General features: G+C 47.5%; 1 protein-coding gene and 1 long non-coding RNA gene across 9 annotated transcripts in view; one reads left to right on the top strand and one right to left on the bottom strand.

Annotated features, from left to right (window-relative positions):
* The window catches only part of LOC144312662 (uncharacterized), an 81819-nt gene extending 71249 nt beyond the window's left edge, over positions 1 to 10570 (top strand). For all 8 annotated transcript variants that reach the window (XR_013378193.1, XR_013378188.1, XR_013378189.1 and 5 more), the window contains one exon: positions 8914 to 10570. This is a non-coding gene — a long non-coding RNA (uncharacterized LOC144312662). The remainder of the gene's footprint in view (positions 1 to 8913) is intronic.
* Positions 4602 to 25300, bottom strand: part of SLIT3 (slit guidance ligand 3) — a 591462-nt gene continuing 570763 nt past the window's right edge. The window contains exons 31-36 of the mRNA XM_077895576.1: positions 23883 to 24123; positions 21903 to 22033; positions 13494 to 13648; positions 12001 to 12286; positions 11050 to 11255; positions 4602 to 9250 (exon numbers count right to left, since the gene is read on the bottom strand). Of these exons, the coding sequence (XP_077751702.1) occupies positions 9015 to 9250; positions 11050 to 11255; positions 12001 to 12286; positions 13494 to 13648; positions 21903 to 22033; positions 23883 to 24123 (1255 nt within the window). The 3' untranslated portion in view covers positions 4602 to 9014. The remainder of the gene's footprint in view (positions 9251 to 11049; positions 11256 to 12000; positions 12287 to 13493; positions 13649 to 21902; positions 22034 to 23882; positions 24124 to 25300) is intronic.

The following is a 25300-nucleotide window of genomic DNA, read 5'->3' as shown; positions in this document are numbered from 1 at the left end:
AAGAGTCTCATTAACATTTTTTGTAAAGTCAGTCTAGTGGTAAGAATTCCTTTTAGCTTTTACTTGCCTGGAAAACTTTATTTCTCCTTCAGTTCCGAAGAACAGCTTTGCTGTGTAGAGTGTTCTTGGTTGGCAGTTTGTTTTTTTTTTTAAAGAATTATTTATTTACTTAAGTAATCTCCACACTCAACATGGGACTTGAACTCCTGACCCTGAGATCAAGAGTCACTTGCCTTTCTGACTGAGCCAGCCTGGCACCCTGGTTGGCAGTTTTTTACTTTTAGCACTTTGATATTGAGAACCTATGAACATCAGCCCTGCTGGTCACCCAAGCCAGGTGATCTAGGGTCATCCCCTGGGTGGCAGCCACAAAAATGGGCACCTGATGTGTGTATAAGCTTCTTCCAAGGAGACACTGGTGATCTGAAGCACATTGGAGAGGTTGTGAAGACAGCACCTGCTGTCCAAGGTCTTTATAGAGGAGTGTAGTCAGCCCTTACATGTGTATTTAATTAGGCACATGTCCTTGAGGCTGAAGTTATAAAGATAACTGGTAATTGGCCTCATTCACAGAAAGACTGGGTGCCTCAGACTGTTGCATGGCCACTGTGCCCTCGGGTGTAGCCAATCAACTCTTTCTCCATTTGTTACAGTCCTATGGGACCTGTGAACCTAAGCCCCACTGGCCACCAGAGTCAGGTGGTCAAGAGTTTTTCCCTGGGTGGTGGCCACAAAACTGGGGTGCCAGATGGGTGCACAAGTTCCTTTCCAGTAGATAATAGAGACCTAGATGCAGGCTGAGGGAGAGAGACTGGCCTTTGTCTTAGGCCCCTTGTGTGTGTAAAATCAGATGCCTGCCCTTTAGTTGGATGCTTTAAGATAAGCCTCATGTACAGAAAGACTGGTTGCTTTCCTGCCTCTGAGCTGTGTTCTGGGGTGGATGAGTCTGCAGGTGTGAGCCCCTTAAGAACTGTTTCTCAGTTTGCTATAGCTTTGTAGGTCTCATGGATGCAAGCCCTGTTTGTTTTTAAAGCTGGATGTTTTGGGGGCTCACCTCTAAAGTGCAGGTCTTAAAAATTGAGGTGCCAGATGTGGGATTCAAATCCTTCAGTCCTCAGTGAGTAGCTCAGGGTTATAGTTTGTGGGTCTCTGTGATTTATGATGAGATTGTGTCTTGGCCTTTCCTTACCTGTGTTGAAGTGAGTTTTTTCTTGTTCACCTGTTGTGAAGGAGTGGGTCAACTAGTTTTTGGGTTTCTTTCGGTAGAAACTCTTGCATATGTAGCTGTAGATTTGTTGTGTCTGTGGGAAGAGATGAGTTGAGGATCCTTCTGTGTTGTCATCTTGAACTGGAACTTGTCATTTGCTAAACAATTTTCTAAATTATTCTTTTCCTTATTTTTGAAAAGATTTTATTAGAGAGAGCAGGGGTAGGGAGGCAGAGGGAGAAGGAGGCTCAGATTTTACAGGGAGTAGGGAGCCTGATGTGGGGCCTGATTCCAGGACCCCAAGATCATGATCCGAGCTGAAGGCAGATGCTTAACTGACTGAACCACCCAGACGCCCCTCTAAATGATTTTCTAGAGGATTCTTTGTGGTGAGTAGTTACTGTCTATCTGCCATTTTTGCCCATCCAGCATCTATTACTTATTTTCCTTAGAGAAACACCTGTCCTTACCTTCGACTACCTATTTTTGGCTCCAGGGATGGTCATATGATACAGGTCTGGCCAATCAATGAATCTTATTCTTTTGCCCACACTGTCTGGTTCAGTGATGGATGGTTGTCTGAATCCAGGCCAGTCAGAGGCAGTGACTCTGCTGGGATGTCTCTTGGGATTATTGGAAAAGAGAAACCCTTTCTCCTGGATTTGAAATTAGTAGTAGTATTACTTTTATTGTGCAGAGGCTGAGAGTCACTTTGTCAGGGCCTTCGTGAGAATGAATCCCATGCAGAAGAAAGCCAAGCATGCATGAGAGACCCAGAGCCCTTATGACATTGTAGGAGCTCTAGAATAGGCCATATCTGTCTGATTCAGTGAGAACTATCTTAGATTTTCCAATGACTTGAGCCAACATATTCCTTTTGTGGCTTAAGTTAATTTGAATTGCTTTTTGCCACTTAAAATCTTCAGAGCTTTATGTCAAGTATTGTCATCCTTGTTTTTTAGAAGGGGAAACTGAATCTCACGGTGATATTTGCAGTCAAACAGCTGGATAAAGGAGAGGCTATGGAGCTCTTTAGGGCCAGTGGAGCTGGAGCCAGATGGAGACCTGCTCCATCAGGCCCTTATTACTTCGACCTTCCCCTTGTCCCACTCTCAAGGCTTGCCTCACCTCTACTACCTCTGCAAACATGGACATTTACAAGGTCTATTTACAGAGCTCTGGTCAGGTGCTGGGAGCCTCTCCTATCCCTGCAGTAATTTATAAGATTGAGTGAGCAAGGTTACTCTGACAGCCAGTTAATCCTGCCATCATTATCGGGAGTTGGCCCAACATCCCTTACCCATCTTGGAGTTGGGTTGCTTAAGTCTTTTCACCTATACTTTCTTCACTCGCCTTTGACATTCAGAGACACATCCACAGTCCTCATGTCTTTATTTGATAACTTTCACTGTTCTTCCTGCTAGGGCCTAGTTGAAGGGTAGAGTTCCATGAAATAGAAACAACATTTTTATTAACCCTGTTATTTATTTTTCTTCCAGTAGCAGGTCCAAAGATGAATGCCCCTTGTTTCACTATATTTTATATGTGTCACCTACACATACCAAGTCCATAATCCATTGTTCTGCACCCATTTGCCATGACTAGGTAGCAAGGACACAGCAGCAAAGGTAGGATGATGGTGGCTCCTCATTGCCAGAAATGTCTCAGTCCCAGTTTCCTATAAGTAATTGTGTTCTAAATACAAGTATAGATCACCAGGCTGCTATGTATTCTCACTAAGGGACCATGCTTCCTTGAGGACATAACTATTTGTTACTTATTTAGCACTCTCACCCCTTCTTCCTTTCTAAATGATTCCATTCGGGTATTATGGGAAGGATCTGATCAGTCTCAGAGTTTCTCTTAAGACTATTGATACCTTGGCAGGATATTTCTTTGTTGTGAAGGCTCTCCTGCACATCATAGGGTGTTTAGCAGCATCCCTGGCTTCCCACTAGATGCCAGTAGCTCCCCTTGCCCTAGTCATACAATCAAAAATGTCTCTAGACATTGCCAAATGTCTTCTTGGGGGCAAAATATCTCCCAGTTGAGAAGCTTTGCAAATGACACAAAAGGGAATTTGACAGGATTGATAGAGCTATAGGTTCCAAACCTGGGAGGAGTGACTACTTGGTCTTAGCTTGGAAAGTGGAGACTGTTGGTTCCTGACCAGCAGCTTCTCCTGGCAGGGATGCCCAGGCAGCCCAATATAGTATGTGTCAGCACAATAGCTACTACTCCCTTCCATTTCAGAGTCCTTCACACTGAAAGCTTTGAAGCTAATATTAAGGGCATCTTGATGGGGATTCAGGGACCTTGGCCTGTATGGCCGTGTCTTGCTCAGGAAATACCAGAGGACGAAGGAATGACAGGCCTGGGCCCTTCTCCAACACTTGGTGCATCTGCTGCCCACCAGTGTCTTGTTCCCAATTGTGTTCTTCATGGAAATTCAGGGCTGTCTACTAGGGAAGCAAAAGTGACCTTCATTCAGCTGGTGGTGGCCTCCAGACCCATGGCATTCTTCATTTAGAAAGGCTGTGGGCTCCCAAGGATGCCTCAGGGTTAGGAAGCTGAGGGGTGCGATCTGCCTTCACCCTCACCTGTAAGCCCATTCATGGTGCTTGCTTGCCCACGTCCTCCCCGCTGGCCTACTAAGATGCTTGGGCTCTCTACCTCCCTCAGATGCTATCTGCGTGATGGCAGTTTCTAGTGAGTACTGTGGGGTCAGACTTCCTCCTTCCATTTCTTGGTACCTCACCCACTCCCAAGTCCCAATTCTTCAGAGAGGCTTTCCTTGACTTCACTGTGTAAAGTACCTACCAGCTATTCTATCGTGTTACCTCTACTTTTTTTTATATTATCTGATATCTTTACTTGCTTATTTGTTGCTTGACCCTCAACTAAAAGTTAAGTTCCAGGAGAACAAGGACTTTGTCTTGATCATCTTTGTGTAGTCCTCAATGCCTAGACCAGTGCCTGGCACGTAGTAGATGTTCAGTAAATGCTTGGGAAGGAATGAATAAAGGAGGGGGTTTAATTAGGCATTGGAATGCCAGGACAAATATTCCACATCTTAAAAAGTGAAATCTACACTGGAGTTGCTTCTTTCTCCATGACCTTTGGCACCCAGTCTGTGGCCATACAAATCACACACCCTGCAGAACTTAAGCCATCTGTGGGGCTTTTCTCCCATGTCCCTTGGGAACTTTGGATCCTTTTTCCCCCACTTCATGTTTCAAGAAACCAATTGTTTTCACTAACTCCACACCAGACTTGTCCAAACCCCATGAATGTAGTAATCTTTGCCCCAGGGAGTGAAGGTCAGGAACAAAAATAAAACCCACACCAGGGAGTAGGACTGAGTTTATGGTAAATTACAAGAACATCTGATAGCTCTCCTGTGACTCATCGATTTATTTTAATGACATCAGAATATGACAGTCTGTTGAATAAAAAATTGTACATTATTTATCCCATAATGGTGATGTGGCACTGTAACATTGTTTTTAAAACCATCTTAAAAGTTTTTCTCTTACAACTTATTAAGTTATAGAAATAATCTTTGCCAAATGCCCAGTTCTGTCTTTGCTTGTTCTGGCTAGCTGGCATCTCTCACCATCTTTCCCCAAGCATTTCCTCTGGCACTAATCCAGAATAGAACATTTGGGTAGGGCCACCAAACCAGGCAATGCCCCAGCTTTTCAGCCATCTGAGTGCACTGTGGGGGAAGGGGAGGATACTTTCTTGGACACCTAGTTGGTATCATTGGTATCACAGGGTCTGCCTCAACCTTCACTCTTCCTGGATGCTCACAGTGGAGTAGCAGGAAGAATGATGTCCTGGGTAGATACCTGGGTCTGTTCCTGCCTCTGGTGTTTGTAGAATGACCTTGGTCTCTGATTTAGATATTCCATGTCTGATTCTCAGGTTTATCACTCACCAGGGAGGGATTCCTTCAGGTTCCTTTAGCTCTGATATATGAGACCCTGTGAGTTTTGAGGAGCAGGTCCACTTATGCCAGGGGTTTCTCCTTCCAGCAAAGGCAGTGGGTGGCTGCTTGGCCATAGGGTTCAATCTGATAGTAGCTTTGTATCTGGTAGAAGGCAAGGTTAACTCTGTCCCCTTCCTGGCCACTCCTGGGTTCCTAAGGGTCATTCTGGGGGGATTTTCCCTTTTGCCCTGGCCCTAGGCAATCTCCCTCCCTTTCCTTGCCCCTCTTTTCCTTGTCATGTCCTCTTTCTGAAGTGTCAGACTTGGGTTCCTTTCTGAAACTGAAAAGGCAAAGCCATCTTCTACATGGGGCCTGTTGGCAAGTCAATAATAGCAACAATGATAGTAATAACAGCTTACATTAAAGGTTTTTAGTTTACACTTTACAAAGAACTTTTAAATACATCATCATATCAGCTACTTCAGGATCCTTTGGTTGAGTCAAAGGGATCCTCCCTCCCCTGAATCCTGCTCAGGGGGAAACAGAGCCCAAGCCCCCCTTTTCACATGTGCGTGTCTCCACATGCAAACGTTGAACCACTTTTAAGCATGCAAATAACCTGACTGAACTCTTCCTGCCCTGTGGAACTTTATTTCTAGAATTTGGCTGTTGAAGTGAGAGACTTTTAATCTCCATTTTTTAGAGAAAGTTCCTTTTGGGGAGAATTTGCTTAATCTTGCATTAGGTATTTCATAAAGTTAAGGCTTCTAAAATTGAGGGGAAGGCTCAAAAATCACCCTTAAGCCACACTAAGACCCCAGTCCTTTTGGCTGTGCTGATTGCAGCTGGATTCAGGAGTGGGCTCAGAGCATAGTTGGCAGAGGCAGGCCTTGGATTCCTTGAGGGAGGTAGAGGGAAAGCTGCAGCCTGGCAAGTCTTCCCAGAAAGTCAGTGACCCTGGGGCGCAGCTCTCAGGATGGCAGGCCAAGGGGGCTTCATGTCATGTGGAGAGAGGCTAGCTGGGAGTGTTGGTGGTAGAATAACCCTAGGGTGTACCTGTGTGGGTGGGGTGGGCTGATGGCATGAGGGAGGGGAAGGGTATTGAGAAGATCTCAGGACACCCCTACTAGGACAGATATTTTGAGCTACCGCAAAGACTTTTGGGGCTTTCTGGAAATCAGCATTGTTTAGCTATAACAAACTAAAATGAACAACTAGGAGCCCCCAAGCCATTTTGGGTGGCACAGCCCTCTCTCCTCTTTTAAGCCTGTCTCGACTCTGCCACCAATTCTCTTCTTAGAGCTTGTCTTGCTATTTTTCCTGCTTAAAAACCCTGCTGGGTCCCTGTGTTCTAGCCTGCCATGCACAGCTCCTGGTGGTTGAACCCATGCCTTTACGTCTAACCCATTGATTCCTACTCCCTACTGTGCATCCTATACTCCTGCCACCCTGGACCTCTGACTGTTCCCCAAACATACTGGGTCTTTTCCTGCTTCACAGGCCATTCCCTGGAAAGTTCACCCCGCCTCCCCCACCACCCCAGCAAACTCCTGTTCATTCTTGAAGATTGGCAATTCCTACTCTGGACAGCCACTTCCCTTGTGTACACTGCCATTAGGAGACTCCTATAACAAAGCAGTTGTCCCATGATTGTTTTTGCCCTGGACTATAGGATCTTTAAAGGCAGATGTTTCCTTCCCATGAGTAAGTTCTGGAGTTAGGCAAACTGAGCCCAAATCCTGGCTGTACAATTTATTTGGCATCTACTCTTGTGCAAGTACCCTAGCTTCTCTGTGACTCAATTTTCTCAACTGTAAAATCGGCTAGTAACATCTTTACTACAGGGTTGTTTTGAGAATTAAATGAATATGTATAATATATATTATAAATTAGAATGGTATCTCATGTATAATGTAGTAAGTGCTAACTCAACCTATCTGTTAATATTTGAAACAAATCCACGATAAGGTATACTATGTACCTGGAACATAATGTATATTAGTACATATATTTTTAAGTAAATTCCTCCATCTTATTTCTCCTTCCTTCACTTTTTCCATCTCTTCATCCCTTTCATCCTTTCTTCTGTTCTTGCCTCCCTATCCCTTCTTTTCCTTCTTCCTTCCATCCTTATTTGCCACTTGCCTTGTGCTCTTCCACCTTCCTTTCTTTTCTTCCTCTCTCTTGATTCTTGCAATCTTTGGCCCAGTTGGCCCTCATAGAACCAATAGGTTCCTCAGGGGACCCTCTGTGCTGGAAGGTCCTCTGAGCCCCACGTCCTTCTCCCTGACACTTCTGCAGGGAGAGGCTTCCTAGGGGGAGGAGGGATGAGTGAGAGACAAGGAGTTGGTGTGAACAGTGAGTCCCTGAGCCATCTGTACTAGTCTGAGGGGAGCTGAGAGACAGGGTTCAGTATCTATTGGACAGGCTGCCTTTGTTCACATTCCCTGATACAGAATTCTGTCTAGAAGCTTTCTAGATACTGGGGGAACAGAACAAGAAATGAACACAAGCAGGGAAGACAGCAGTAAAGAATATCTACCTTCTTTTCCTGGTAGGGCTTGTCTGATGAACAGCCTGAATCTTTTGTTTTTATGCTAGAGAAGGAATCTAGAACTTTGAGTCTGGCTCTGTATTTATCAGATATGTGGCTTAAGGCAAGACACAGAGTCTGAGAGAGGCTTGTTTCCTTGTCTATGAAATGGGGCCATATGGCTTTACTCTTATGGAGCAGGGGTTGCATGGATAAAATAAGATGCAGTACAGATAGATGTTGGAAAGTGTTGCAGATGGGCAAGGAGTTGTGAGGACAACTTACGATGATGGCTCAGAGGATCAGGTGGCAGAGGCTTGTCTGTCCCACAGCAAGATCCCCTAAGAACTTTCCAGAGTTGGACTTCTACCAGGGCCATGGGCAGGCTGGGTTTCTGGCCTTCCTCATCCCCGCAGCCCTGGCGGCCAGCTGTCCTAGTACTGCATTCCAATGTGAAATGGGCCAGAGGGAAGAGAATGGTTCAAAAATTTCGGAGGAAGGGCCAGCGTTTGGGGTCTGAGGTGATGGCATGACCCGTTCTTCTACTGGCTCACCTGTAGAGGGGCAGGAAAAGAGGTGGTGTTTTAAAACTTGGCAAAGCAAGCTCAGATGAAGCCTGTGGCAGTTTTCAGATAGCCCTGTGGTGGAAGCCAGAGCCAGCCAGGGAGGGAGAAGAGGGCTCTGTAGTAGTTCAGACCCTGCTGGCGGCCTGGGGCAGGTTGGGGTAGCGACTGTGAGTCAGAGGTGGCCAGGGTGCAGCAGTTTTTTCTGCAAGGACAAGACCTCGGCAGCTGGGACTTAAAAGCTGGGTGCTTTTAGGGAAGACAAAAAGAGTCATTAAAAATAAGAAGAAACAAATCTTTTCCTTCTCTTCCTCTTATCATTCCTTTTCCTGAGCTCAGTAAGCAGGTCCTAGTTTCTGCTGATATGATACTGTTTCATCAACATAAAAACTTCCTTCTTCCTCCTCAGACAGGCTATCACTTCTTTATTCTTATCCTTTTGTTTTAAAACATTTTTATTAGTCTTTTTTCTTAAAATTTTTAACAGCTGTTTATAAAAACACGACAAATACACAAGACTTGGTAAAAATAACTCACTATATGGTACATATACTCAGATGGTGTGATATATTTATATAATAAAAGATGAAAATAGTCACTTTCCATAATAAAAATAAGTTCTATTTTTTTGTTTATTTTACAATATACTTAATATTCTTTTCTTCTGCTTCCTCTCCAGCTTCTGCTGCTTCACCTCACCTCTCGAGGGGATTCCACATGGCTGTCCCAGCCCCACGCAGCTGGAGTCTGAGAGGTGGGGGGGCAGGTGGGTGGATGGCCTTAGGAACACTGGCGGCAGCCACACTCTAAGTGTCTTTCCACTTCTTCCACGAACGAGGAGCCATCCGTGCACTGGAAGACGTATTTCCGCCGCTTGCTGCGGGTGGGCTGGCAGCACTGGGGCCCGCAGCCCCCGCGACATTCCATTATGGGCACTTTGGAGGCCGTGGCACATGATGCATAACCTTTCTGGCGGCGGATCACCTCTCGGACCACCTCCCCCAGGCACAGGCTCTCTGCAGAGGGTGGGAGAAGCAAGGTCAGGGCATGAGTGGTACAGACGATGGGCCAGAGTCCACACCTGGGCAGGCTGTTGGGAAACGTGTGTATGAAGACATTTGTACTTTTTCCACTCATCCCTTCATCTCCCTACCCACGAACCCATCCAGCTGTTCCACAAACACCAAACACCTCTTCTGGGCCAGACTCTGCTAGATTTACAACTAAGTCCTGAGCATTTATTTCATAGTGACTCACAGAGACCCCGTCCTTTCCTTCAAGGAGCTCAAACACCAAATGAGACAGGGCAGAGTAGTAGACTGTGGGCTAAATCCTGTCCCCAAATTTTGAATGTGCCACCTACACTTAAAAACCAAGTTAATGGGATCCCTGGGTGGCGCAGCGGTTTGGCGCCTGCCTTTGGCCCAGGGCGCGATCCTGGAGACCCGGGATCGAGTCCCACATCGGGCTCCCGGTGCATGGAGCCTGCTTCTCCCTCTGCCTATGTCTCTGCCTCTCTCTCTCTCTCTCTCTCTCTCTGTGACTATCATAAATAAATAAAAAAAAAATTAAAAAAAAAAAACCAAGTTAAATGTCACTGTTAAAAACCCCAGGAGATCAACTAAATATTGGGATTTCTGGCTTCGCTGAAAACCAGGAAGTTTCTGGTTTCCAATCCCCACTGGCATAGAGTTTAGATACTAATTTTCTAATCCCCGAAGTGAATGTGTTGGTAATGATGAACCGAGGTGGGGGCCACACAGGAACAGAACAGGACCAGGAGCCCAAAGCAGCCCAGGGAGGTGTCTCTGGGCCATGCCGCTGGAGTGGAGATCTGAATGAGGAAAGGAGCTAATGAACCCCGATAGCTGCTCAAATCTTCAACTTGCCGCCATACTATCTGTGTCACTTTGGGAGGAGGGCTTGAGCAAAGCATTGGAGGAGGAGAATGAAGAGCTTCGAGCCTGGATCCCTGGCTCAACAACCTGAAGCAAGATACTTGTCATCCCTGAGCCGGTCTCCTTATCTGGAAAATGGTGACACAGTTTCCTGTTCTTCCAACTGGTTCACAGCTTATGAACCTCAGAAGAGACTGAATGAGAAAGGGCTTTATACATTTTAATGAATTTTGGTAAGCTTGATATCATTTTTTAAATTAGGAGATTGTTACAAGATAATGTGTGTATAATGTTGGGTGGGCAAGAGCAAATGTGGCAACATGGTAATTGGGCAATCTGGTGAAGGGAATGTGAGAGCTCTTCATATTCTGGCAATTTTTCTATTAAATTTCAAATTATTTCAAAATGCATTATTTAATAAAAAAATTTTTAATGTGATCAGTTTTGGTTGAGAATAGTATTTAAACTAAGTATAAATGTGAAGGAGTCCTTTAGAGACAGGGTGGTCTGCCTAGGAATCTGGGTGCAGGGAGGACTTCTCAGGTCCATGCATGGGAAAGACCCTCCAAGGTGAGGTAAATTTGAATTTTAATACAGTTTTAATTTTCTTGTTTTTGAGCTTATTTCAAAATGAATACACTGCGCAGGCCAAGGCCACTGAAGGGAGAAGGCAGGTTTTGAACTGCTAGGTTGTGGGTCTAACTTGTTACGCCAGCAATGGACAATTGCTGCAGAGAGGTAGGGTATTGCCTCCATTTTCAAGATGAAGGAACTGAAGCTTTGAAAGCAGCTTCATAAAATCATGCAGCCTTCAAGTGGCACCACTGGAACTGGAACTTCAGCCGTCTGGACCTCAAGTCCAACTCTGACCCCTGCGGCCTTCTCAGGTCCGCCTCCCCTACACACAGGGCACCCACCTTGTTCGCAGTGCTCCCCACTGAAGCCAGGCTGGCATATGCAGTAGGGCTCCCCTCGCTCTGAGAAATGGCACTGCCCCTGGTTACACTTGAAGGTTGAGCAGGGGTTGGAGTCATTCTTGTGGTCACATGTGGCCCCTCCATAGCCTTCTGCACACTTGCACACATATGAGGTCCCGGTTGCTACACATTTTCCATGGTTGCAACTGTTGGCAGAGGACAGAATGAGAAGGGGTAGGGCAGAGACAGTGCTGCCAGAGGCTTTCTCTGTCCAGCCCAGCCAGTGACCAGGCTCAGACTGGGGTGCCCAAAGCTATGGAACCTTAGGCTTCTTCCATTCTGTGGTCTGCCCTATGCTGGCCAAGGGGCTGAGCATCTGAGTCCAACCCACTGGAAGCTCATATCACCCAAAGTCATGTGGCCATGAGGCTGGCTGGCTTTCCATTTCACAGGCACTGGAACTCACATGTCCAAGGGGCAGGTCACTGCTCAGAAGCAGCTATGCATTCTCTAAACATTTTAATTGCTCTACCATCTTAATTGATAACCAGTGTCACTACTGCTACCACTGCCACCATCAGTGGTGCCAGGCATTGGGATAAGGGGCTTTATACCTGACATCGTTCTTACTTTCTATAATCACCTCTCTGCTGCTGCTACTGTGCAGCAGATAATCTTATCCACATCTAGGTGGAGAATCCGATGCTGAAATTTACCATCATTCTCCTTAATGGAGACTGGTGTTCTCAGCAAGGTCCTCACTTCCTAAGGAGGACCTGCTCTTTGGCTGTGTAAGCTCTTGACCTCTTATGCAGACCCACATACACAGGTTCTGTCTCTAGTCTGACCATACAATCCCTCCAGCTTTCATCAGTGCCCCTTCTCGGGTGGGGACAGGATGGAAGGAGGGACCGAGTCCATGCAGGGTGCCTGGGCTTTAAGGACACTGACCTGTGGCCCAGACAGGGGTCCCGGACCTCTTGGTCGCATAGCGGGCCAGTCCAGCCTGGGTGGCACTCACACACCACGCTGTCCTTCTCCACAGAGCGGCACAGGCCATGCTTGCACACCGTACAGGACTTGCAGCCTGGTGAAACTCCCAGGGACTGTGGTGGGAGGGCCTTGAAGTCTTGCAGCTCGTTGTTGATGCGCACTTCGTGGATGCAGCCGTGGAAGCCCCCCAGTGGCCGGTCTGTGCCCTGGCGCAGGGCCGAGAGGCCGGTAGAGGTGGGGATGCCTGGGGGAGGGGTGCCAGGACAGCCACCTGAAGACCCTCCCCTACCCACCAGTCCAGACCTCCCCTCAGGCTGAGAAGGAGGGCTCTACGTCCTCACAGCTAGGCCCTCACGGCTCTGGGCCTCTGCTGTTCAGATTGAGGGAATGGACCCAAACCTGGGACCTTGTCCACAAAAGGACTTACATCGTTTGTCCTGCACTTTGACTCTTTAAAAAAAACATGAATTTGCAGTTGAAATTTTAATAAAATTTCCCATAAAAGTCCTTATTTCAAGCTTCTATAGAGAAAAGAAGATCTGGCTAGCCACAGAGCCACACTGGCTAGACAGAGAAGGACCACCCCCTCCAGGCAGGGAACAGATGGTGCATCACATTCCTCTGCTGTCCCACCAGGCCTCCCCTGCCCCTTGTCACAGCCCTGCAGAGCACAGGGTGGGAGAGCTAGAGTTTGGGAAAGAGGGGTTTGGGGCAGCAGCCTTGATCTGTGGAGCTTTGGGCATCTTCAGTGGGGGAGAAACTATGTTCTTTCTGGGACTGCTCTGGATTGAAGGCTTTCCCTGGGCCCAGGCACCTGGACCAGGTGTGAACAATCTGCAGATTCCTGGGCCTTCCAGAGGGGGACTCCTTGGCAGAGAGAGGTCTTGGGAATCTCTTCACTGAACAGGAAGAGATGTTCTGGTGACTTTTTTTTCTTTTTTTGCACATAACCCTTTGAGAACTACAGGCCCTGGACTGCATTTCAGGTCCAGGCTCTGCCAGACAGGTGGTCACTTCCTTTTTGGCCTTTGTATGACCTTCACCTCAAACAAGTACTACAGGCATCGCCTGAACCCCACAGTGTCTGACACGGCACAGAGGGAATTGCCCTGAAGTCCGCAGATTGTGGGGCCTGGACTCTACCTCCATCTCCTCCCTCCCCATTCCATCTTCAGGTCTTCCTACCATTTCTACCATCTTTACCTCCTGAACCACTTGTACTTCCCAGAAGGAGCCTGGTCTTCTCTCTTCTTCTCCTCCCCATCATCTGGCTGTTTACACTTTAGGGGGCAACTTGGTTGTCACTTCCCTCTAGGAAGCCTTCCCTGATATGCTTTGGCAGTGGATGCTGAGAGCAGGGAAACCCCAGCCAGTCGGCCTGGGTGGTACCCAAGCACAGAGCAAGGGTGAGAGGTGGAGGTGGTGGAGATGGGAGGGGAGAAGGGCCTTACCTCCGAGGTATAGGGGGCTGTTGATGCCTACTGCTGGCTGCTTCTGGAGCTTTCCCAGGCTCTTGGGGGCTCCTTTATCCACTACCAGGTTCAGGGTCTGGTTTAGCATCACCAGCTCCACACTATGAAACTGCCCATCATTCACCGTCTCCACACTGGGCAGGAGAGAAGGGGTGAGAATCAGAGGGTTTTCTGGGTGCCTCCCACAGCCAGGCACTGGGCTGTGAATTTGACCAGCATTATTTGGATCTTGACTTGTTTTTCATTTGGAAATAAATTCAAACTTGAATACATTGCAAAAATAGAAACAGTACAGAGAATACTTGTTACTATAGATTCTCCTATTAGCCCCATTTGCTTTATCATTTATTTTCCGTCTCCATATCCATATCTATCTCCACAGACACATAGGCATACACGTATATGCATATACCTATATACACCTACACACAGTCTTTCTGAATACTTTATCCCTAGATGCCTCAGTGTGCATTTCCTAAGGACATGGATATTCTATGTAAGCACACTGCAATTTCCAACTCTAGTAAATTTAACATTGGTACCATACTTGTATCTAATCAGTCTGAATTTTAATTTTTTTAGTGGATCCAATAATATTTTTTATAGCATTTTTTGCCCTTCCAATACAAGATCCAGTCTAGGGGCAGGTGGTGCATTCAGTTATATTATTTGCCTTTCTTTCTACAACTTTACAGAGTTAAGCAGACTCCATTCTCAGGCCACCTGCTCATTTTTGCTCTACCCATGCCACTAGGACCATTATTTACTTAACATGTTTTTCTTCAGCCGCTCTATTTCCCCATTAAATATCAGTAAGGATATAAGGCTACCATTGTTCTAAGGAATACAATCCATGAAAAGAGTATTTCAGGGTGATTTATATATTTTTCCTATACAAATGAAAAAAAAAGGATCTCAATTAAAATAATAGTTTGTCCCATCTAAATTCATCGCACCTCCAGCAGTATGTTACATATTTGGATTAGTAATACCATACGACACTGTACTACAATATTTACCGCATTATATAAAGGAGGAAACAGGCGCCTGGGTGGCTCAGTCAGTTAAGCATCTATCTTCAGCTCAAGTCATGATCTCAGGTTCTGGGATCGTCCCTGCTTGGCACAGTCTGCTTCTCCCTCTGCCCACCCACTCCCTTCAACTGGTATACTCTCTCTCTCTCTCAGCCCCCATGTGTGCCCCTTTCCTATGCTGCCTCCTTCGGTTCCAGTGGGCCTTTCAGCGAGGGCTGATGAGGCACAGCAGCCACGCGTGGTGGGGAATGGCTCCCTGCTAATTTGAACCTTACCATAATGCTGTAGAGTGGCGTCAGATATCCCACTTCACAGATAAGACGACTGAGGCCCAGAGGTCACCCAACTAGTATGTTCCAGAGACAGAATTCATAGGCAAAACTTTTTTTTTTTTTTTTTTATAGGCAAAACTTTTAACTCAAAGGTCCGCTCTTTGCACTATTCGGTCCTCAGCTGGGGCTGGGAGGGAGCAGTGAGTGCAGGTGAAAGGCATTGGGAAACATGTACTCTTCCTCTGAAAATGGCTCTCTGAGGAGGAGGCTGGACTTTGCGTTATCCACTCAGATGTGGGTGCTGAATACAGAGGTTCTTTCTCCACTTGAATCTCCCTGGTGAATCACTAGTAAATTGGCTCCAACAAGAGGATCCCATGCCAGAGGTGGCACCAATTACCTGGCAGGCAGGAGCAGCTTCAGTGACTGACCTGGGGTTAGAAATTTCAGCAAAGAGGTGAGGAAATACTTGGGAGAAGAGAGGCTAAATTGGGGTGGAGTGGAGAAAACAGAAAGACTGTCCTAGCCCCTTCCTTGGCCGGACCGTGACCACTCAGAACCACTCTGGTCTCAGTCTGCTCATCTGCAAAACGGGGAGAACAACCCAACAGGATTATCATGATGATTGAATCAGAGGAGGTACTTGAAAGTGCTCTGTAGACTGTAAATTACTGGGAAAATGTGAGCCATTATCATTAGTTGGAGTATTAACAACAGTAAGGACCTACCATTGCCTGCAAACCTAGTGACTCCTGCTCTCGTGCTGATCTCTGGGAGAAAGTGGTGGTCAAGGGGAACATGCAGGAGCCCAGGACCCTCTCAAACCCATCATGAACTTTCTCTTCTTTCCCATCCATCCATCCATCCAACCAACCATCCATCATCTAGCCATCTGTCTCCCATCCACGCACCCAGCCACCCACCCCCACTGAATGTCTGCTATGAACCACATTGTCCTAGGTGCTGGGATTAGTAGCAAACGATACATTCACGAAGCTCACATTTCTTTGGCCATTCCTCTAAAGCAAACAACCAATATATTAGTGTAAGGTCGGGGCAGTGGGGGGTGGAGTGGTAGCTAAAAGTCAATTGGAGGATGTCATTTGTGATGTGGAAGCCAAGAAGTCATAGGAAGGTAGAGCTATTCTGTTTCAGTGGCTTCCAAGTACTCTAAGTAGTGAGCTGAGGATAAGACAGAGACTCGTGCTTCTGCATATGAGTTGATGATGGTAGGTGGAGGAATGAGGGCTGCTGTGCAGAGGCTACAGCTTCTGACCTGGAGTCCTAACAGTTTTTTAAATGAACGTGCAAGAATACCATTTGGTAAACTGATGCTGTCCTGAATGAGCTCCCCATCCCCTGAGCTGTGTAACTAATGCTGGGCAGCTACCTGTCATAGAGGGAGTTGTAGAGGCTGCAGCTCCGGGTGGGTGGTCTTGGCATTCCCTTCCAACATTAAAATTCAGGGAGTCTGAGGCAGCTGCTTTCCCATTATAAACACACACAGACCCAGTGAATGAACACACACCACTAACTCCTTCCTGACCACGGGCTCCAAGCCCGTTCCTTCTCTCCTTTCTGTGCTCCATGCACTGGCCCAGGCCCTGGTACACCTCCACTAGGGCCCTAGCCTGGAGACAGTGGTTTGGCAGGAGCCGCAGCTTCAGAGAGGACTGTGAAGCCACCCCTCATGCATCTGATTAAGTGCTGGGCTCCCCAGTGCGCTAGCTGTTTGGCTCTGTGGAGGGCCTCCCTTGACTCCCATGAGGGACAGTCCTAGGCAGGCCCCTTCCTCTAGCTATACTCTTCTGATGCTTCATGCTTGGGAGTGGAGAAATCTGGTCTCATACTGGGTTCTCCAGCTGAGGGGCCCTGGGCAAGTCCCATCATTTTGTGAACCTGAATTTCTGCTGACACGCTATGGCAATGGTGAGGATGTCGACCTCTGTGTGTTGTTCTGATGGAAATGGTACAACTGAGGTTCAGAATCAGGATTAGTTCCAAATCCAGACCTGCCATAACCTGTGCCAATAGGTGCTCATGGGCTAATAGGTTGCCTTCCTGGCATATCCTTATTAGAGTCTCCTGGAAGTGATGCCTAAAGCCAGTGGTTTTCAAACTGCAGGTCCCTGGAGGTTGGGGGTAGGTGGTGCTGCCATCTCTGATTTTTTCACCCTCATTTCACAAATCAGGATGGCTCTGTTTCTCTTACTTTGTTTTTCCTTTTTAAATTCTGGCCTTTGCAGTAAATAATGAGAAAAATGGCTCTTGCTGCTATAAGTAAAAAAGATTGAAGTAAAAACAAACAAACAAACAAACAAAAAACACCCCAAACCACAAAAACCAAGCCAAACTACCTGCTGGCAATTCTAAAAAAAAAAAATGATTCTATTGTGGTTCCAAGCTCCATAATTAGTCTCCTGGAGAGAGATGTAGGGATTACAGGGGAGACAACCGGGCTCTAAGAGTCTTCCTCGGTATCCACGGGGCCACATGAACCAGCATCAAGTGGGAAGTGGAGAGCACTGGAGGTGTCAGAGCTAGATGGGTGGCTCCTGTCTGGGAATGGCATGAGGACATGTCAAGTTCTCTTCTGCTTTTTCTTTCTCTCTCTCTCTCTCTTTTTTTTTTTTAAAGTAGGTTACTTGCCCAGCATGGAGCCCAACACGAGGACTGAACTCATGACCTTGATCAAGCCCTGAGCTGAGATCGAGAGTCAGATGCTAAACCGACTGGGTTTCCCAGGTACCCCTCTCTTCTGCTTTTAATATCAATAGTGGGCATGTTTTGCATTCTTTACAGGGCTAGGCACTGTGCTACTCTTTTTGTGTGTGTTAAAAAACTTTTATTTTCAGATTCCAGTATAATACCTTCCCTTCATGCAAAGAGTAAATTGTAGGGCTGAAAAAATACAAGACATCAAAGTTCACTTCTGAATAACAGGCCATTAGTAACATTGAATACTGTGAGATACTGTTTCTTGTCATGGGCTGGCACTGTGTTACTCTGTGCTAAGCACCTGACCTTGTATTTTCTCACTTAACCCTAACAATCCCCACGTGGGAAGTACAATTTTTTTTCCACTTTAGAGATAAGAGGCCTAAGGCTCAGAGACTTAGGGTGTCCAGCTCACAGTCTTAAAGTGGAAGTGGTGGAAGCAAGACTGAAACCCAAGCTCCTAAGCCATACATAGGACCCTACTCCACTGAGGAATGATTGCTTGCTTGTTCCTCCAGGTACTGGGCATGTTCACCTGGATGCTGAGTTGTGGTCACTAGGTGGCGATAGAGCCTCACAGGACCAAACAGTCCCTGGGATTTCAGTTAAGCAGTAGCCTGAGACCTCAAGACCACCCTGGGTGGCGCAGCGGTTTGGTGCCTGCCTTTGGCCTGGGGCACGATCCTGGAGACCGGGGATCGAATCCCACGTCGGGCTCCCTGCATGGAGCCTGCTTCTCCCTCTGCCTTTGTCTCTGCCTCTCTGTCTCTCTCTGTGTGACTATCATGAATAAATAAATAAAATCTTTAAAAAAAAAAAAAAGACCACACTGTAGCCACACCTCCACCTCCCCCCAACTCCTGGACCATGGCTGTGTGGTCCCACTCTGTCTCTCCCTGGCCTTCATGCCCCAACATATGGTGGGAAAGTGGGTTCTGATGGGAGCCTGACCTGGGTCTGAATCTCAGCTCTGCCACTTTACTGGCTTGTGTGCTTTGGGGCCAAAGACTTCATCTGAGCACCATGTTTCTCATCCTTAAAATAGGAGTGATGATGCTTGCCCTGGGCTTGTGGTAAGCTGGTGAGTGGGCGAGCCCAACAAAGATCTTGGCAGTGGCTAGGACTGTGGTAACTGAGCGTCGGCAGGGAGCATGCACAATGGGCTAAACAGAGCTCTCTTGTGGCCAACATTTAAGCACTGAGCTATTTCATATAGAAACCCTGAGTTTCTAGCTTTTCTTCATTCCCACCTGGCTGCATCTGCTGGAGCTGAGGTCACCTGTCCCTGCAGACAAAGCCGATGCTCTGCAGGCTACCACAATCCACTTTCCCCACATCTGTTGCCGCATTTGGCTCCTTGGCTTTGCAGGCAGCAAATACCGCCTGGAGCCCCTCTGACAAGTCCCAGAACTAAGGGATCCTGCAGCTTGTCCGCATTCTAGGGCAGGTATGGGCTTGGATGGGCTTTTCTGTGTATTTGCCCTAGAGCCTGGACTAAAAACCTGAAGTGCTAGCCGCCCCACTGGTGACTATAGCTGGGCAGCTGCAAACAGGTACCCACGTAAAGGAGACTCAGAATCCAGCTGCTGCAGGCCTGAAATTTCTGCTGGGGGTGCTGACTGCTCATTCTCACGTGGGGGCTGTCCCCGGGGCCTCAGTAGGCAGAATTATGCAGGCTGCCGACTCCCCTGATTAAATCAGCTTTGGTTTGGCACCCTGGCCCTGAGGCTGAGGAGGTCTTCCTAGGTGGCCAAAGGTCACATGGTGACTCTGTGCCCTCCATCAACCCCAGACCCCACAGCTTGGCTTTCTGTGTACACTGTGTACACTTTTCTCACTGCTCAAGGCCTTCTCACTTCACCTGTGGAAATGCTTGTCGCCACAGTTACCTCTTCCTCCAGGGAGCCTTCCCTGGTCCTCCAAGCAGAAATGTCTGCTCCTTGAATGTCCCATAGCAGTGTCTTCTGTGAGACCTATTTTATTCTGTGTGACTACTGCTTGTTTACATACCTGTCTTCTTCCCTGGACTGTGTTTTAACTCTGTATCCCCCTAACTAGCCCAGGACCTAAGCCACACAAGTTGCCTGGGAGAGGTTTACTAAGTGGGTGAAAGCACAACTGGTGCTGCCACAGAGAAGCCTGGAAACAAACCTATTTTAAATACAGGATTTCTGGAGACTTGTGCCCTTTAGGACTGTGAGATAGAGGGCATTAAAAGGTCTGTCATGAGGCTTGGCATGTGGACCTAGGCATGGGCATCCTTCACTGGGTTCCTCCCATGGGGAAGAGAAAGAGCCTGGGGTCTCCCCAGGACCCGGTGCTAAGCCTCCACCAACTGACTCCCTGACAAGGGCTGTAGGAGAGAGCAAGTCTCTCGGTTCCCACTTCATTCCTCATCTCCCAATTCAGGCATCAGCGCAGGGTTCCAGCATTTTCACCAACATCACCCTTTTACCAAACCACCCCAACAGCTAACATCAGTGTTGGGGATGGGCTCCCAGTTCTGGATAGAAGCCAGCCCCTCCCAATGCCTGGCTGTCACCTTCTATCTTTGACATGCCCACATACAGGCTCTGTTGGCCAAGCGCTTTACCCCCCAGCCCTCAACAACATCCCTAGAAGGGCATCCTACTATTGTCCAAAGTATACAGTGGAGGAAACTGATGTTTACAGAGTGAGTGAAAGGACACAACCAGTCCTGTCACAGAGAAGATGGTTTGGAAACAGACCCGTTTTTAAATACAGGATTTAAAACCCCGCCCCCAGGTGCTCTGTCCACTTGGCCCATGACCAGTGGCTCCAGAAACACAGATTCTGGGAGGCTCTCTGAGGCCACTGAGGTGACCTCCTCCTGGTGTCCACTGGATCCAACTGTCCTGACCTGGCCAGTGTCCCCCCCATCAGCCCTCTGCTGTGAACCTTCTGCTCTGGTCGACTCCTTGTATTATCCCTTAAGCTAGTCATTACTTTTTCCCAGCCTGCTTGCCCACCTGTTTTCCTTGCTCATGTAAACTCCACCCTTTCTGCAAGACCCATTACAGAATGGGCCCTTTCTCCAGGAAGTCTTCCTGTGTCTGCTGGCACTTCTAAGACTTATGCATAGGGTCACCTGGAGGCTCCTTAAAACAGACGGTTAGTCCTGCTCCAGAGCTTCTGTCGGTAGGTCTGGGGTGAGGTCTGAAGATGTACAGGTCTAACAAGTTCCTGGGTGCTGTTGCTGTTCTGGGACCCCACTTTGAGAGCCGCTGGTTTAAACCAATGGTTTTCAACTGGGTTTGTTGGAGTTGTTTTGGGGGCCCTCCTTCATGAGAGTAAGTGTGAAGGAAGAAACCTTGCTCCCTGCCCCCAGCCCTGTGGGACAGTTCTGCTTCCGTGTAGCTGATATTTTTATTTCAACATAAAGTTTTGATTGAATAAATGATTTCGTTCCTCGGAAAAAAGTCTGAAAACTGCTACTGTTCACCAATCCTAGTCAATGTGCTCCTGCTTCTGAAGGAGAAGGCCGGCCTCTGGATGTGGATTTCTCTCAAATACTGTGTTTTTTTCCCCCAAGAAACGGCTCTCTGGCCCCTGGCGGTTTTATGTCATTTTAGGTGTAATGCAAACATTTCTCATTTTAATGGTTATTTTTATAATTATGACAGAAATAGAATTCAAATAATTTACTAGTTTAGTATTTATTTTACTGAGAAGTAGGATAAAATCTAACTTTGAACTAGCATATCTGATTTCAACAGTGATATTACTTAAGATGATGCTAAATGTAAAGGGTGCGCGGATTTAAAAGCTGATGTAAGGTGGCTTGCTAAGTAACAGTACAGCTGACAGACCACATTTTTACATTTTTATGTAAAAATCAGGGTGACTGTTGGAAAGACTGAAGTTTAGGGAGAACCATCCTTTAGAACACTTTGAAAGTCACTTAAGGAATAGTCGTGCTCCCTCATGCTCTGGGATTTCTTCCCCTAGAGTTGCATGCTAATCTCCCCCTGTTTTCTTTCTTAAACTAATAAAAGATTAGGATGACATTTTGAAAAGGGCACCTCATTAAGCAGCCTCATCCCCATTGGCGCATGCACTCCTGCATAGTAGCCAGCTGGCCATTTATCTTATGGTAATGAGGTGTCATCTCCCGCAGGCTCTGCCTTCATCTCCGGCCTCTTCCTCCAACACGGCCTCTCTGCCTCCCACCCACAGCTCAGCTCTGAGCAAGGGAAAGTGTGTGTGTGCAGAGGGGGCAGGGAGAAGAGGCTTCAGAGCAGCCCCCCACCCCCCCTGCCCCGCATCTAGTCACATCTAGGAAGCGGGAAGTGGGCAGGAAGGTGTGGGGCTCCTGCGTTGTTGGGAGGGGCTGTGGTTCTTACCTGTATACCGTGGTTGGTGGGGAGCTCAGACTGTCATAGATGAGCCTCACGTGGCCCTGGTACAGCTCCAGTGCCAAGGGGTCATTGTCTCCTTTGTAGAGTAGGATGCCGTTGTCCTTGTCAGTGGCCACCTGGAGAGAGGCATGTGGCTTAGGGCTCCTCTGAGGCCGAGCCTCCCCAACCCCACCTCACAGAGACCTCTTTCAGGTGGCATCTTCTGATTGAACCCCAGATCTGAATGCATGTCCCTATTTTCTCCTTTGGCTAGTCTGGGAATTTCCAGGAGGTCCTATACTTACATTCCAGCCAATGCTATTTGAGCAATTCAATTCAGTAAATACTTACTGAGGACCCACTATGTGCCACTTTGTTTATGTATATAAATATTACTAGATTATTACATACAAGATATATATATTATATTATATTATATTATATTATATTATATTATATTATATTATATATTTTATAGTGTGTGTTTGGGGGGGATGGAGTCAGGAGCCTTGAGCTCTAATCTGGGCTCTCCCACCAGCATACGATGTGATCCCACTGAAATCCTTGTGCCTCTCAGGGCCTCAGTGTCTCTGTATAAAGTATGATAATAATTATAAACAAAATGCTAACAATTACCATTTCATTCAGTGTTTATTATGAAGTAGGCACTGTGTTAAGAGTCACCTGGGGAATTTTGAAAAACACCAGTGTCTAGGCTTTATCCCAAATCAACTACCTGTGAATTTCTGGGGGGTAAGGCCCAGGCAAAGATAATTTTAGGAGCTCTCCTGGTGATTCTAATGTGGTGCCAAGGCTGAGAACCCAGGGGGGACCTCGCTGCAGGGATGGGGTTCTCTGACTAGCCTGTCAGCTCCCACCACCCAGCACAAGGGCAGCCTGAAGGAATGGATATGGAGCAGATGGTCTGATGGGACCTCTGGAAGTCTGGGGCACAGGTGCTGCTAGCAGGGACCCAACATTCGGGTCTCTGGGTCCGTGGGACTGAGAGAGGAAGGCAAGAGGGCAATGAGGAGAACCCAGGAGATGCTGAGGGCAGCCAGAACCTCCTCCTTGTGTGTGCCCAGGGTCAACCCTTATCTCAGAGGCCTGCCCACTGGATGCTCTGTGAGCTGAAGCAGTTTGAACTTTTTGTGCATTTCTGCAGCCCCACTACCTGCAACCGTGCCTGGCATGCACAGGCACTCAACAGATCTGTGTCCAATAGTTTTGCCACTTCTGTGGCCATAACCGAAAGGACAGTGGGGCCCTAGTTAGTGCCATGTGGCAGGGGCCACAAACTGGCCTGCATCCTCTTGCTGTGTCTCTAGAGTTCTTCCTCCCCAGCAAGCCTACAAGCCTATGGGCAGGCACCTGCTGCTCTTCAACCAGGTACCTTCCCTGCTCCACTCCTCCCAGTAGCATTTATGTCACCAGAGATACATTTTGGAATAAATGCTCTCAGGCCCACAAGTAAGGAACCTGAAATAAGTTAGTAGGACATGAATTTGGTTTATACTAAATGGTTTTTCATTCCCTGAAAAAGGCCCTGCCTGTTTGTGCCTCTGGGCCTTTGTACATGCTAATATCTCAGTCTAGACAGCATCCTCTCACCCTTCTATCCTTCTCCAGGAAACCCCTACTCATCCTTCAGATCTCAGTGTAGTTACCACTGCCTCTGGGGAGCCTTCCTCATTCTTTCCAGCAGATGAGGTTCTCTGTACCACCTGTGTTCTCCCACCACACCCAGGATTTGTCACTGGCCCTCTGCTTATCATCTTGCCCTGGACAAAGGGCTTTGTCTATCTGGTCCACCACTGAATCCCCATTGCCAGCCAGCACAGTGTCTGACATTTTCTAGATAAATGAATGGATGAAGCTGGGAGTAGGGGCTGCCATTTGCAGTAAGACCCAGTCAGGAGTTGTCGGAAGAACAAGGGCTGTTCTCAGAACAGTTGGAGCTTGGGAGTATGTTGGAGTGGGGCGCACCTGCAGGGAGATGTTGGCCTGGGGCCGGACCTTGGCGGAGGCTAGTTCCACGTAGGAGTCTTTGCCCACAAAGTTGACGGTGATGAGCTTCTCGCACCTCGGGCCTGCAAAGCCTGGGGGGCAGCGGCATGTTGGCTCCTGCTGTACCACAATGCACTGGGCCCCATTCTGGCACTCGTACTGGTCACAGGGACTGGTCTGAAGCAGGACCATGGGTGGAGGCTGCTCACAGAGGAGCCCGCTGGGAGGAGGGGAGAGGAAGATGGGGGAGTAACAGTGAGAGGAGGGGAGGACAGTGAGAGAAGACAATCATAGTTATTTGGGCCAAAGAGCCACTAGCAGAGAGAGGGAAGAAAGATGGGAACAGGGACCTGTTCCAGCCCTCTCACCAACTAGAGCAAGACATTTTCTTCCTCTAAGCCCCCATTTCTCCATTTTTACAATAATGGGGCTGGATGAAAGTGCTGGTCCCCAAATTTTAGTGTCATCCGAACAACCTGGGATAAATTTGTTAAATTTATCCCAGATTCTCATCCATCACAAGATGAATGGACAAACAAAATATGGCACCTACATGCAATGCAATATTATTCAGCCTTGAAAAAGGATATCCTGACACTTGTTACAAGGTGGGTGAAACTTGAGGATGTTATGCTAAGTAAAATAAAGCAGTCACAAAAATGCAAATACTGTATGGTTCCACTCATATGACATAGAGTGATTGAATTTATAGGGTCTGGAAATAGAATGGTGGTTACCAGGGGCCGTGGGAGGGGGAATGGGAAGTTAGTGTGTCATGGGTACAGAGTTTCAGTGTTGCAAGGTTTAAAAAGTTCTGGAGATAGGTGGTGGTGTTGGCTGTTTAACAATGTAAGTGTACTTGATGCTACAGAGCCATACACTTAAAAATGGTTAAGATGGTAAATTTTACATTATATATATTTTGCCACAATTTAAAGACATTAAAAGAAAATGAAGATTCCCAGTCCCTTCTCCCCACTGCCCCCCCATGCTAATTTAGTAGTCCTGGGGTGGGGCTCGGGAATTTATATTTCACAAGCCTCATGTAGATGGTATCAATCAGGCTTTGAAAAAACTGGCCTTCTTCATGATTCCTTCTCAGAGTCTATGACTTAGAGTTATTTGCATAGCTGGGTTTATTCCATGCAGCGAGTACTAATGTACATGGACATTACATTGACCCCACCCCCTAGCCTTAAGTCTGGCTCCTGCCTCCCACCCAACCCCCAGCACTCCCTGCACCCTTCCCTTCCAGTCAGTGTGGATGCTAGGGCTGGAATCCAGCCTCTCCTTCTACATACCCCCATGGACCTCCCCTGACCACCTGGCCAGTGCCTCCCATTCCCTCTTTCTCTTCTGGCTTCCCTGATTCCAATGACTACAAACTCTCCCATTTT

Source organism: Canis aureus, chromosome 4 (assembly GCF_053574225.1).
Source record: "Canis aureus isolate CA01 chromosome 4, VMU_Caureus_v.1.0, whole genome shotgun sequence".
NCBI classification, from domain to species: domain Eukaryota; kingdom Metazoa; phylum Chordata; class Mammalia; order Carnivora; family Canidae; genus Canis; species Canis aureus.
The sequence above is the reverse complement of the archived record's forward strand: the minus strand, read 5'-3'. Positions and strand labels throughout refer to the sequence as shown.